General features: G+C 38.4%; 1 protein-coding gene and 1 long non-coding RNA gene across 2 annotated transcripts; one reads left to right on the top strand and one right to left on the bottom strand.

The window, feature by feature from the left end:
• The first annotated feature begins 697 nt into the window (after window positions 1-697).
• On the top strand, window positions 698-10,659 carry APRL4 (APR-like 4). Its single transcript, XM_006853123.4, has 4 exons — window positions 698-1,031; window positions 9,129-9,316; window positions 9,416-9,540; window positions 9,882-10,659. Exons 1-4 carry the CDS (start codon window positions 831-833, stop codon window positions 10,133-10,135), a joined length of 768 nt encoding a protein of 255 aa, XP_006853185.1. The 5' UTR covers window positions 698-830; the 3' UTR covers window positions 10,136-10,659.
• A 1,523-nt stretch (window positions 10,660-12,182) lies between these two features.
• LOC148782255 (uncharacterized) lies at window positions 12,183-12,533 on the bottom strand. Its single transcript, XR_016054114.1, has 2 exons — window positions 12,427-12,533; window positions 12,183-12,318 (listed from the first exon to the last, which is right to left on the bottom strand). It is a non-coding gene; the product is annotated as an uncharacterized LOC148782255 (long non-coding RNA).
• Between the last annotated feature and the right edge of the window lie 1,677 nt (window positions 12,534-14,210).

The following is a 14,210-nucleotide window of genomic DNA, read 5'->3' as shown; positions in this document are numbered from 1 at the left end:
GGCTAAATTTTATACGTATCGATATATTGCATACTGTTATTTAGTGAGAATCTATAGAATTACTGTAGAAGTCTTGTGAATTTGCAAGAATTTTATGTTGCTCTATTGAAGTCATGAATTGCCTGCACCTTATGATGCAACTTGTTTCAAATGACTAATATATGACCATTCTAGAAGATGAAAAGAAAAAAGAAAAATGACTTATATATAGTTTAATCTAAGTTTTTTTATTTTTTTATTTTTTAAAATATTTTGAGGGTTTTGGACCCTTTTTTTTTGAAAAAAAATCTACTTGACCGGTTAGTCCGGTTAACCGCCTCGGTTGGTCCAGTTCCGGTTGGAACTGCTCCTAGGTTGATGACCAGTTAACGGTTCCGGTTCGATTTTACGAACACTGATCAAAACAACATCTTCTAGTTAAATTTTTGATGTAGCGTCTAATTTGATTGTTTAGAGCCTCAGCTCTATATAAACTTTTCCCTTTTTAGAAATATGAAATTTACAAGAACTTAATTTAGCAATTAAAAGGATAGATATTAGACATATACACAACAAAAATTAAAGTAAAAAAACACGTGAAAAACTCACCCAGTGATGAAAAAACAGTCTCTAACCCTTTTATTTTTTAATAAATCGTTCGGGGTCTTCGCAAAGGGCTAAAAAGGCCCCACCCTGTATTAGCTGAGTCCTTTTTTATGCAGGGGGGAGAATGCAATGGAAAGGAAGGCTCTCTCTCTTCATCCCCATTTTTAAACCCTATATTCTCCCCCTTTTCTCCCCCTGCAACTCCTGACTGCAAACCCTAGAATATAGCTTCAAACCTTAGAATAATGGCTGATAGGATTCTGAGAATGGGCCCTATCCTTGCATTTATTTTGAGTACCTTATTGCTTGTTGTGCCCCTTCAAGCTCAGTCCATTTGCCCCATAATTTCCATCACCGATTTCATTTTAAGGCGATCAGATATATGTTACACCCTTGATTCCATCTGCCCCATAGCTTCCAGGGTGGAAGTTCCCACTGTTGCTGTGGTATGTTGTTTCCTAATGGAGTTCACTCATTCTTGCGTGGTTTTCTCATCCAATTTCATGCTTTTTCACATTTTTCCTTGAACTTGGTGTATCGGTTCTTGCTTTTTCTTTTTCATTTTCAATGTGCTAGGATCATTGGTAATCTTGATTGCATAAGGTGTGGAATTCTGGTCTGTTTGCTTCGTTTACAGGTTTGATTTGTTTAATAATCTCTTAGGCTTTCTTGCTTATTGGAGTTCTTGGTTTGTAACATGTAAAATTGGTATGTACACCTTTTTTTTCTATGCAGTGGTGAAATTTTTGAAGGTGGGGTGATGTCAAGTTACCTTGCTTTTGTGAGTTTTAGTTGATCGACGGCTTCAAGTGAAATAAGATCGTTGATTTTTTCTGCGATGTTTAAAATTAGTGAAATTTTTTGAAGGTGGGTTGATGCCAATTTTGCATGTTTTTCTGAATTTAAATTGATTAAGAACTTCAAGTGAAATCAAGATGGTTTATTCTTTTCTATGATTTGATAATCAGTTTAAGCTAGATATCAAAAAATAAAGAAAAAATAAGCTAGTGATATGATCGAGATATATAATTTTGATGTATAATGTGTTCTTGTCTCTATGTTTTCACGCTCATGGATATTCTGAATGTGATATTGCATTTCATTTGTGCACTACTTTACTCGCAGAAACTAAAAGATGTATGTCTGTCTGTGCATCTTATTACATTTTAATCATGTGGATTATGGTGTAAGAAAGGTTTTTATTTGTTCCATGAGCTATTTGTTGTGAAATCAAACATTTATGGTTCATTATTTCAGCATTTTTTTTTAATATAAAAGGAAAAGTTCCTTATTTCAGCATTCATACTTAAAGTGTTTATTTCCTTTGGAAGATAAAAGTGGTTTGGTTTCTTAACTATATTTTAACATCAATTTTAAGGTTTTGACTTCAACTTTTTCTCCCATGCATGAAATAACAGTGGCATGAACACTGGAAAGGAGGTCTACAGATTGCCAAATTCAGACTTTCAGAGTTGAAATTTGAAATTATTGGTGGAGTAATAGGAGTGAAATCTCTGGAAATTTAAGCTTCTAGTGATAAGAAATAACCCTATATGTTGGCAAACCATTTAGAAAATTTGGGCTGTCAATTGCCAGTCGATCCTAGTGCTAGGAAAACTTTGAAGTTCAATTGATTTTGTGAGAGAATAACTTGTTGCAGAAAAGTAGCAAGCTTTATATCATTCTGGTGCTCTCAAGGAGATGTAGTTCATCATTTAAGGAGCTGTAGTTTATCATGTAAGGAGGCTTAAACATCTTAAGAATTCTGTGGAAGAATAAAGACGCATGATGACGGCAATAATCAAGTTGGAGCTTTGTACTCCATGCTGATTAGCAGGGCTGGGAAGATATGTTGCTGTCATAAAATAATTTTTCTCTCTACCATCATATTGTGATACAATCGTGAACCATTTGATAGAAAGTAGGATAGTATATAGAATGACTTGTACCCAATGGATCATACTACCCCCTTTCTGATTGATGATTCAATTGGAAAAGAAACATAGGTTTATATTTATGTTAGGATGAAAAAATTAGGCATCTCTCCAACCACTGAAATATCTACAAAATCCTCGGTATTGGAAGAAGTGTGGGATTGGTGAATATATCACATCCCACTTGCAACCTTTCGTCCCTTCTGGATAATTGGAATAGCTTAGGTTATTCAGTTAATGACGCTTTCTGTTCCGGTATTGGGAATCCAATTCAATTGTTTGTCGTTCTAGAAAGAATCGAACCCTTCATGACTGATTATCCCAAGTGGAATCTGTTAAAAAGAAGTGTTAAGCAACTCGTTTATCTCATATCATAATGTCTTTGATTTGTTTTTTTATTTTATTGAATAAATTTTATTCATAGGGTAGAATCGGGTCAAATTGGATCCTTGCTGATACTTCCAGATAGGTACCTATCCATAGGTAAATGCGTCTCTTCTTAATAGAGAAAATTATTTTCCACTATCTAAAGAGCTTATTTACCTACCCAATTTTCCAATCCTACAGGTGCTTCTTGCACTACCATGCTATCCCTTCAACACCATCACTTATGAAACTTTAAATTCTCTGAAGATACAGATGGCACTTATTTAGAAGAGCATAATTAGTCAACAATAGGCATATTTCCTCAAGCTACTGTAGAGATATGGCTTGCACTCATCATCCTAGCTAACTAGGAGATACTTGTGAACTTCATTGCTTACTCTCCAGTGGAGCTCCCTCGGGATGCTTTTGGTTTATCTGCTACCACAATGGAGATTTGGAACAATGACATGTAGTAAGTCTACCACCAAAAGGCAAAAATTAACAATCTCATGCTACAAGTTTTCATCGGACTTCCTCGATCCAATGGTGTCAAAAGATTTTCATGGTTAAGGCATATAGCCCTAGATATCTACCAAACAAACCTTTTACCTTGCAGTCTAACCTGTTCTAGTACCTCAACTTCGGAGATGTTGCACACCATGGAAAACAACTTTTTTTTTTTTTGCTTGCTCTTTGCATAAGTTTTGGTCCTCAACCCCTCAACTTCAGAGGTGTTGCACACCATGTAAAACAACTTTTTGTTTTTGGCTTGCTCTTTGCATAAGTTGGTCCTCAACCCAAAGTATTGTACATCACTTGTGTTGCAGCCACACTTCCATTTTTGGTTAGTATCATGTTGGCATGATCTAGTCCTCTAGACGTATTTTCTTTTCATGTTTGTGATATTGGGACGAAAATAGGGAGCGCTGAGATGTCTGATGTCTGTCCTATAGGTGGACTTCTTCAAGCTTGGTGTCACACCCCCAAATGGAAGCATATCGTGTTTTAGGTCTGTATTAGGATTTGATTGAGGCTTCTAAGTTCTTTCTATTTCTGGACTCCTCATAACTATCGCAGAAACAACAGCAATTATATATAAAATTTTTTGGTTTGGCTTTTGTTCTACTTTTTGGCTCCTCGTTATCATTGCAGTAGTTATTGCAATTTTCAAAAGCATATATAGCTTACCTTAAAAAGTAGTATAAATAATGGGAAAATTTCATGAGTGGTTCATAGGGCTGTTTTCATCCCAATAGTAGACGCCATTAAGGGACCCCATGTTACGTGGTGCTCTATAACATTGGGATATGTCCATTATTCCTTCAAATTAGTGTGCAAAAGGGGGGCATAGTACCAATGGTGTTATAAAACCTATAAAGGGGTTTTATCCCCTCAGCGTTTTACTCCATTAAGGGGCGTGCTATGGGCACACTCAAATTAGCCCTTGAAATATTTAATTGGTCTTGAAAAAATTAGCGAGATTGGGACACATGAAATGATTTCTTTTCAGTGTGGGGTCCAAAAGTTGTGGAATGGGCATCAAACTTGATTGAGAATAGGACCCTGCATAGAGTAAGGGTATTTCTCCAAGGTCTTCCCTACAGCTCCACTTTCCATTTGTTCTTCCCTTTCTTCACTTCTCCTTCTTCTCTCTTCTTGATCCTCTGTTTTCTTTCTTGTACTATCAGTGTATCAAAAAGCGCTAGGTGGGTCCTAGGCAGCCTGAGGGGTCCAAGCCGCCTAGCGCCTAGGCGGCGCCAATTGTCACTCATCTTCCATATGCGGACGACACCCTAGTCTTTTGCAATGCCTCACCTGAAGAAATCAGCAACCTATTTATGTTCCTCAGATGCTTTGAATTTTCCATGGGATCAAAGTCAATTCCAATAATTTTAAGATGATGGGGGTGGCGATAGACTTTCCTACTCTGAAAGAGTTCGTGGATAGTTGGGGTTGTGAGGCAGAAAATCTCCCATCCAACTATCTTGCCTTGCCCCTTTGCATTGGCAAACCAAAGAAGCGATCCTGGTCGCATATTATTAACAAGGTCGATCGAAAACTTGTGGGCTGGAAGGGTCGTTTACTAACAAGGTCGATCGAAAACTTGTGGGCTGGAATGGTCGTTTCCTTTCTCTGGCAAGAAGGTTAACCCTCATTAAAGCCACCTTGGCTAATATTCCCGTCTATCAAATTTCAATTTTCCATATGCCTATAGTGGTGAGCTCTCGACTTAAGCAGATGTTTCGCTAATTCTTTTGGTCAGGAGAAGCAGTGAACCAGAAATTTCACCTCATCTCTTGGGAAAATATTTGTTGACTAAAGAGACTCAGGCGATTAGGGATTAGAAACTTGAGGAAACACAACACGACTTTACTTGGTAAGTGGTGGTGGAGACTGGAAGTGATCAGTTCTGGATTGATATCCTCAGGCACAAGTATTGAATCCCATCGTCCCCCTGGCTACCCAACTGTAGGACCAATAATATATCTTCCAGGGTATGGAAATCAATTTGTTCCTCCTTCATGTTGTTCAAAAGGTGCATTCGGTTTCACCCAAAGCTAGAAGTTGGATCCTATTTTGGCAAGATCTGTGGTTCGGACAAGAACCCCTTAATGAAAGGTACCCAGACCTTTTCTCCCTCGCTCGTTTTCTAAGGGCAACTGTTGCAGACGAGATGATGGTGGTTGGGTCCTCTCGTTCTTGGAACCTAGTTTTCAGAAGGGTGCTTAATGAATATGAGATAATTCACTTCTCCCACCTGGCTGCTGCCCTCCAAGGCTGCTTTATCGCCATACAGGGTTTGGACTCATTATATGTACTCCTTGTGCTTCTAGTATATTTTCAGTCTCTTCCTTTTACCAAAAATTACCCACTTTCCCTCTATCTCCCACTTCCACCGTAGCCCAAGCTTGGTCCTCCTTTACCCCTCCAAAGATTCGGGTCTTTACGTGGCTAGCCCTCTCCCAGAGGGTGCTCACGGTTGAGCAGTTACAAAGATGAGGTATCCCCTTACCCAATCGTTGTGTCCTTTGTTTAGCAGATGAAGAAAGCAATGCCCACCTTTTTTTGCACTACCCTTTTCTTCGCCTCTTCAATTGCCATTGGGTCCTGCCAGCCATCGTACCCCTTATCCTTAATTCCCTCCAACCGTTCCCTCTACCTAAAGCTGGAATTTTGTTGTGGAAATCCTCTGTGTCGGCCTCTATTTGGGCCATTTGGATAGAGCGCAATAATAGGATTTTCCGGGGTGAAGACTCCTCGTGGTTTAGTATCTTCATCAAGCTCAAATCTTTGGTGGTTTTTTGGGCAACTAACCATATAGTTTTAAAGAGGCTACTCCATCTGCCTTCTATCAGGATTGGGGCACTATCCTTCAGTTTAGGCATAATCGACTGCCCGGGGCATCAAATTGGAGACCTCTTGATCCGGGATGTTTCAAGCTTAACTTCGATAGATGCGCTCTTTGGGGAATGACGGCCCCGGGGGAATAGGCGCTACACTCAGGAACCACCTGGGTTCAACTATTGATTCCAACTTCAAAAACATTGGCCATGCCAACTCCATGGAGGCCGAGGCGACAGCTTTACTCTAGGGGCTCAAGGTTTTGCGACTCCATAATATTGTCTTTGTTATCATTGAGGTTGACTCCAAGAATGTTATAGCATGGGCTTCAAACTCTTCTCCCCCTCCTTGGGTGTTGGCTCACATTTTTGAAGAAATTAACCACCTCTATAGGGATATGCGCGTCTTATGGAGGCGTACTTGGAGGGAATCGAATTAGGAAGCAGACACCCTCGCTAAGGAGGGGACGATGCAGGACAGTCTGTAGTCCCCCTTGGTTTTTGGATCGGCTTCTTTTTGTTGGTTGCTTTGCTTTCACATCATTGTAACTTATAAAAAGATAGCTTTTTGATTCTTCCCCCTCCCCCCGATTTATGGTGGGCTTTTCGTAGATAGAGCTTCTGCCTTGTGGATAGCCTATACTTCTCGTTTCTTTGCGACTCTTTATACTACTAAAGTATATGGATCAAAGAGATCCATACTAGTTTAAGATTGAGATTTATAATAATATGGACTATGGAATGCGTTTGACGACCCCTACCAAGAACCAAGATTTCATTTTTATGGAGAAGGAAGCGACAAGCACATCTTGAGCCTCATCAACTTTAGAACCTATGTTGGATGTCTCTTATTAGAAGGTTTCCCAAATTTTAAAGTGATTGTGTTGACTATTGAACTTACGGCCAATATATACACAAGACAAGTATTTTTAAATTGTGATTTGACTTCATTATTATCAAGACAAAATAGGACTATGTCTACACCATGGTTTTACTTTTAATTCTATGTGTTGTATTTACCAGTTATATTGTAAATTTAAAGTAACGGCCATCCAGGGTGGCACAAGTAAAATAATGAAACCCTGCAACCACTAGAAGCATTCGAAGGAGGATTTCTACTCCAATTGATGATGTGGAATCAAGATTTAACCCTCACTGGAACCCACAATTAATAGGTTCAAGTTTCTAAAGATGTGTTGAATCGAGATTCCGAAATTAAGGAATCGAATTTCCTTGGTTCCGATAATGGTTTCTAAAAATGTGCTGAATCAAGATTCCGAAATTAAGGAATCGAGTTTCCTTGGTTCCAAAAAATGGTTTCTAAAGATATGTCGAATCAAGATTCCAAATAAAGGAATCGAGTTTCCTTGGTTCCGAAAATGGTTTCCATGGAGATTCCTTAGCGAAAAACGCGGAATCAGGTTTCGGATCCAAATACGCGAGGTTGGTGGAGAGATTCCAGTAACTATGAGTAATATATTGTCACCTTTTCAGAAAAAACAGGTGGGGGGAAGTAAGAAAACCGCAATTAACTCTCGACTTCGTACTTTTCCTCTCCGTCAAATTCATCTTTTGTCAGGGGAAGTGCCTCTCTGGTCTATAGAGAACATAGAACAGATTTGCATGAAACCATCATGAGAGTCAAAAAACTGTCCTCCAACTACAAGAAAGAACCAATGAATGTGGTGTAAGACTCATCCTGATGTCAAAACTAAGACTGATATCTTTGTTGCTATGGTTCTGGGGAGGATTAGTAACAACCCCACATTGACGAGAATAGATGAGTAGAATCCGTGAATCATTAGAGTCCCAGGAAAGACTAGCAATATCCTCTTCTGTATGACATTAAATCATGATTGAAACTATGTTTCTGGCCATAGCATTATTTTCATCTTCTCCAAATCTGAAGACCTAAAAGCAGGTGTCTATTATGTAGTTAATCAAATTGGTAGTCCATTGTGCTAATTGATTTAACTTTCTTTTGCTCAATAGAAGATTCCCCTGACTCCATTTGATTGTCAAAGGAGTCGCAGTGTGCATTCCAAAATTAGGTTTAATATAAGGAAGAAATTTAGATTTAGTTTACCTGCTTGGATATGAAGAGACAAACAAGTAGTTTGCATTCGATAGCCTTATGAAAAAATTTCTTTGGCAGTGTATCTAACCAAACAATGGTATTTGAGATTAACCAAACAGAAAGAAAAAGAAGGATGCCATTTACAAACAAAGACAAAATTGTACTTCGAGTGTGTTGCAATTCATCTTAAAGAGGAGAAACACTGTTGCACTTGGCTAGAGAGAAAATGAGAAGAACCTGCTTGATGAGAATTGGATGCCAAAGTATCTGAGAAACCATAGTTAATGATAAAAAGAAAAAAAATGGTATTTTAAATATTGTAGTTTTTCTTCCAAAGAATTACGGATCCTAACTGTGATTGTTGGCATTTTCAAATCCTGAAATATGAAATTAGGGAACAAAAGTATCTCTAGGTTTCCCCTTCCACCAAAAATAAGGAGAATCCAGTTAACTTATCCTTTTTTGGGGAGAAATCTCTATATATCTTTACCTACAACTTTATAAGAATAACTGATTAGTGTTGAATGCTTGCACTTTGGTGTTCTGAATTGATTGTTTTCAAGAAAGCATGAAACTGAGGAATAGCTTATTGAGAAATGCTTCTGGATTGACTTCCTGGGTTATTCTGCCTTTTACATTGTTCTGGAATTGTCTAATCTGTGAGCAAGTTATTAGCTGGATGGTTAACTAGCAATGCACTGGCTCAGCGATGACATTTATGAGCATTTGTGATGATTAATGATCATTTCACTTCACTTTATAGGTGCTTCTTCATATGCTTATCAATAAGTTTAATGCTGGAAAATGAATATTTAATTTTTGCAGGTGAATGAAATTTCATTGGAGAGGGCTTTGAACCTGATCCATAAGAACAGCGAGAAATATGTAGCTATACTGTTCTATGCGTCATGGTGTCCTTTCTCCAAAATCTGCAAGACCTCCTTCGCAATCCTCCCTTCATTATTTCCCACCATCCATCATTTTGCTGTTGAAGAATCCACCATTAAGCCAAGGTACATCAGATGAATGAACACTTTTTTCCCATCTTTGCTTTTTCATCTACATCAACTTGCAGGGTGCTTGTATTAGAATAACATTGAGAAATTTTACAGCTCCCTCTCAAAGTATGGCGTTCGTGGTTTCCCCACCCTTTTCCTTCAGAATGCTACAACCCGGGTGCGATATCGTGGCGCACGCAATGTCAGGGCTTTTGCTAGGTTTTATAAGAGTACTACAGGTATATCCAGGTTTCTTCTTTCTTCTGTGTGCCTTATCCATACTTCCAAGAAATGGATGTTTAGAATACTGAATCAGATCCTTATAACAATGCCATATTTGTTTTCATTGCTTGCTCATGATGTGGGTTTTGTGATTGATAGAATCTGAGATATTTGAATCAAAATTGAATGGGTGGATTTTCTTATTTGTCACTATAGATGGTATTTATTTATCTCTCTCACTATCTCACTCTCTCTCACTCTCTCACACACACACACAGACAATGATCACATTTATTAAAGAACCTTAAAGTACTCATCATATCAGAGCAGATCCATGACGGTTACATTTTGTTCATAGGAATCAATCCTATTTCTCCAAACTACTTTGAGCAAAAGCAAATGGAGAGCTTATTACTGAGCCTGTCAAGACTTGGGGATGATGAGGCCGAGCATTGCCCATTTTCATGGGCAAGGTATCCTGAGAAGCTAGTTAGGCAAGAGACATATCTTGCGCTTGCTTGTTCATTCCTCCTTGTCAGGCTCCTGTACTTTGTATCACCAACATTGATTGTGCAAGCCAGACGGTTATGGAGGCAACGGTCAAAGCCCTAGAAATGATTTGAAAGCCTAGAAATATTTCAGCCTGATGTTTGAGCGCTTTAGAACATGGGGATCTGTGAAGTTTGAGATCTTATGAATATCAATTCAAACTTTATTCTGAAGTTTAAGAACATGGGTTCTACAACTTGTTAATGACATGCATATATAGGGCACAACAGAATCTCATATGGAGAGCTTCATGCCACACAAATCGCATTGTTGGACCAATCACAAGATGAACTGCTGAAGGAAGCTGTGGGGTTTTTTTATTCCTGCTGTTGCAAGCAAGGCTTGAATTGAGCTTTGTTTGGGTGTCAAATTAATGATGTAATTGGTCGATGCCTCTGTAAAATGGTGGGGGCTTTGTTGGGTTTGTTGGATATAGGAGCAGGGTGTATAGCATTGCTCAAGGGGGGGTTATGCATCCATAATTCTTATTAGTTGTTTACTCCCAACTTCTGCCCACTTGCTTTGGTTAACATTATGCTGAAGCTGATGTTAATTGTTTTTGTCTATTCAATATTGGGGTTCACTGATTTGGGCTCTCGCTCTCATCAAATTTTGCAAATTAGGACTGAGCTATAGCAAATCTGTATTTGCAGGTTTGCACGTGTTGATAGAGCTCTCTCTCTCTCTCCTCAAATTTTGCAAATCGAGACTCAGCTATAGCAAATCTGTATTTTGGGTTTCACATGTGGATAGGGTTCTTTAAATTGACAGTTATTGGACAGCTCTCTCTCTCTCTGCGTGCAATTTATCTTTATTTTTTTTCTACTAATAGACTCAATTTTATCAAAATTTGCTGAGAACTAAAATGCAACAAAGCCACATACCGCTGTAGAAACTGCTTTTCTGGGATATCCAAACTGTCCCTTAAAACTGTTGCAAATCTGAAGTTTTATGAAACCACAGAAACTAAGGCGTTCAATTGATAACCGTTGTTTTTTTCCTGAATTGGTAATGGCCATGCTTGAAACAGATTTGGTCGTTTTGGCCATGCTTGAAACTGTATTCTTGTTCATGTTGTTTATGCATGTCGATGAGCTTATATGCAGGCACTCATGTGTGCATGCACACAGAGAGAGTGAGAAAGAGAGAAAGTAAGAGTGGGTTAGCCCTTGCAGGTAGAGGTGCATATATCAATGTTCAGAAACTTGAACTAGTCCCTGGGTGAAATGGAACCCAAGGTTGGTTCAGAAGCCGGAGTTAGTTTTTTCAACAATCAATTTTGAAGTGATTGCATGGTACAAGACAAGAGACACTTTACACGCTTTGAACGGAACGAATGCCAAGCATGCTAGCCTAGCTTCGTTTAGAGAGAGAGAGAGAGAGAGAGAGAGAGAGGCTAAAAAAGTTCATCAAGATGGGAAGCTTTCTGATATCAGATAAAGTTTAACTGTGCCAGTCCCAAGAGTAACTCACATACTTAAAACTAATAACTGCTCAAATCCACCACTGCTACCGGAAGCAGATTGTGATGCTAAAGGAGTACACCAACCTTCATTGGTGATTACTTCCTTCCAATGACTTTGTCATCTTGTAATCTATTTTCTTTTAATGGAAATTATTATTTGGTAATGTTAAAAAAAGAAAAAAAAAGTAGAGCAGCCCCAGATACTATCAAGAAACCACAGCGCTGTAGAAATATGCAGGTTCAAAAACTCGATCTTGCATATCTGCATGCGCATGTAACAGGCCCACGTGCATGAAATTCAAGTATGAGGCCTAGAAGGGTGCGGTTGCATAACCACGTATGTACAAGGGCATATATTCCCAAATCCTATGCATGCATGCTCATGTACGCACATGTATGTGCCCCATATTAGCACATTACATGTGAACCTCACAGTCAGAACTATGCACGACATCAGAGGCCCTCATCCTCAATGAGTTCTGAGAGACAAATCAACTTTTGCTGAAAATGTATCTTGAGCAACTCGGAGCTTATTTGATCTAAACCTACGAATTTGACAGGGATGATTCTCCACTTCCATGTTTTTGACCTATGGGCTTTCTCGAGAGGATTCTTCAGAAATCTTGTAAAAATATGAAGACATAATTTTAAGCACCACAACAACATGGTCGGACACTTCGAATTTTATTGAATCCCTGGAAATGATGAACTGAATTTGAAGATGCCCATCATGAAATGTAGAGGTAGTCCATTATATTCCCCTGCATACACATTGACATACCTGTTTGACACTTGGAAGTTGAATTGATTGCAGAGTCAGAAAGGTCAAATCGACTGTTACAAATAATACTGGTGAAACTAATCATTCACAAAATAAAAGATTCTTAACTGCATCAGAGATGCAAGGCAGTAGCCGCTCCCACAGCAAATATTTGTTGATACGATACCTCCCACAAATTGTCCCACTGGTGGAATCACTTCACTTTTGAAATGCTTCTTGGAAAAAATCAAAGAGGAGTTGCAGAAAGCTCAATGCTAACATTTTCTACTCAAGTAGTACTTGCACTTTCTCAAAATTCAGAGATGGGCATTTAAAAATAAGATAACTTTAAGAGTTCCATCACCTGATGGAGGTACAGAATTACCCATAGCAGTCCTTTTCTGGAATAAAGTTAACTTTTGGGAAATAATAGAACCAGTGTTTGAAAACAAGGACTCAGGCTCAAGTCTGCAGGGTCTTGGGCCTGAGTCAACCATGGACTCAGCAGCCAGCAATCCGACTCAGCTAAGTCTCTAGGTAAACTCCACGAGGAGACTAGGACTGCCAAAGTTATGATCTTTCCCATCCGGATCAAGCACCTCAGGTCCAGTCATTCGGGTAAGTCCAAGCCTAGGTCCCCAACTTTTCAAACACTGAATAAATCAATCTTGCGTTGTCCATGGAAAACAATCTTGTGAGACCAAGTCTTACAAAAAACATGTCAAACTCCCATCTCCACCATCAGTGGCACAGCATATATGATGGAGATGATTTTTCTACTCTGCTTTACATACTAAGGCTAACTTCTAAATGAGGATTGATCATGGTACGCCATTGATAGTGAAGCTCAGGATCCTACATGTCTCGTGAAGGATTCATGATCATTTCCCATAATTAAATTACCATAATCATCAGGCTTGAATTATACCAAAAGAAATTTCTTAAAATCATTTTAAAGACATGAATAGTAACAATGAATAATGCACTCCAATTCTAGGAGGCAGAACTTTTCACCTGGATCTCTGTTCAGAGTGATCCAAAGCTTAAATAAAAGAACGGAGATCTACAACCCATATCTCAATGGATTAGTTCTCAAAAAAAATATAATAATAAAATAAAAGAATTAGTTCTCAAAAAAAAAAAAGCTTAAATAAAAGAATTCCTTGAGATCTACAACCCACATTTCTCAATGGATTTTTCATTTCAAATTGTGGTTGAAAGCATAGTTACCAAAATCTCTCACCGAAGGTCGCAATTCCAATTCAGAATCCAAATGGCTGATTCTGACTAGGAATCTTCGTGGAACCTGTTTTCGTAAAGTCTGAAATCTCGACTTCTTATTTTAGGAATCTGGATTCCAACACTTATAGAATCTCGTTTTCAATATTTACTGATTCTCGATTCTGCAATCGATGAATCTCGATTCTACATTGTTGAAATTGATTTCTACATTTACCAGAATCCTACCACTCCCCTTCCCCATCCTTTTTTTTTTGTTTTTTTTTTTTGAGAAGTGATGATTGAAAGTTTTCAAGGCATCAAATTACATGAGCTAGACACCCACTCTTAAGCTACAAGGTGTAGTCGTCTTTAAATATGCATTGTATTGACCCAATGGAAACATTGCAACTCCAAGACGTTAGAAATAATGTAAACATGCATGTATGGCATATTAGTCAACAAATGGCATTGAGACATGTATTGTTTTCCTCTCAATTCCAAATATGTCAAAATTTCAATTCCATAAATGAAAGAATCTCAATTCCATATTGGTCGATTCCAACAAGGTTGGAAACCTGATTCCAAAGAGCTAGGAATCTCGCTTCCATTTATGTAGGGATCTCGATTCTATTTTGGTTGAATCTCGATTCCTAAAAAAAAGATTCTCCTCCTCCATGATACCTCTTGTACGG

Source organism: Amborella trichopoda, chromosome 4 (assembly GCF_054954075.1).
Source record: "Amborella trichopoda isolate Santa Cruz 75 chromosome 4, AtrichopodaSantaCruz75HAP2 v2.0, whole genome shotgun sequence".
In the NCBI taxonomy this organism is placed as follows: Eukaryota; Viridiplantae; Streptophyta; class Magnoliopsida; order Amborellales; family Amborellaceae; genus Amborella; species Amborella trichopoda.
Note: the sequence above shows the minus strand (reverse complement) of the source record. Positions and strands in the feature narration are given on the sequence as shown.

Excerpts from the sequence above, each read along its gene's own strand:
- APRL4 (XM_006853123.4), top strand. The coding sequence starts at position 831 with ATGGCTGATAGGATTCTGAGAATGGGCCCTATCCTTGCATTTATTTTG. Across the intron at positions 1,032-9,128 it reads AAGTTCCCACTGTTGCTGTG|GTGAATGAAATTTCATTGGA; the intron begins GTATGTTGTTTC and ends TAATTTTTGCAG. Across the intron at positions 9,541-9,881 it reads GTTTTATAAGAGTACTACAG|GAATCAATCCTATTTCTCCA; the intron begins GTATATCCAGGT and ends TTTTGTTCATAG.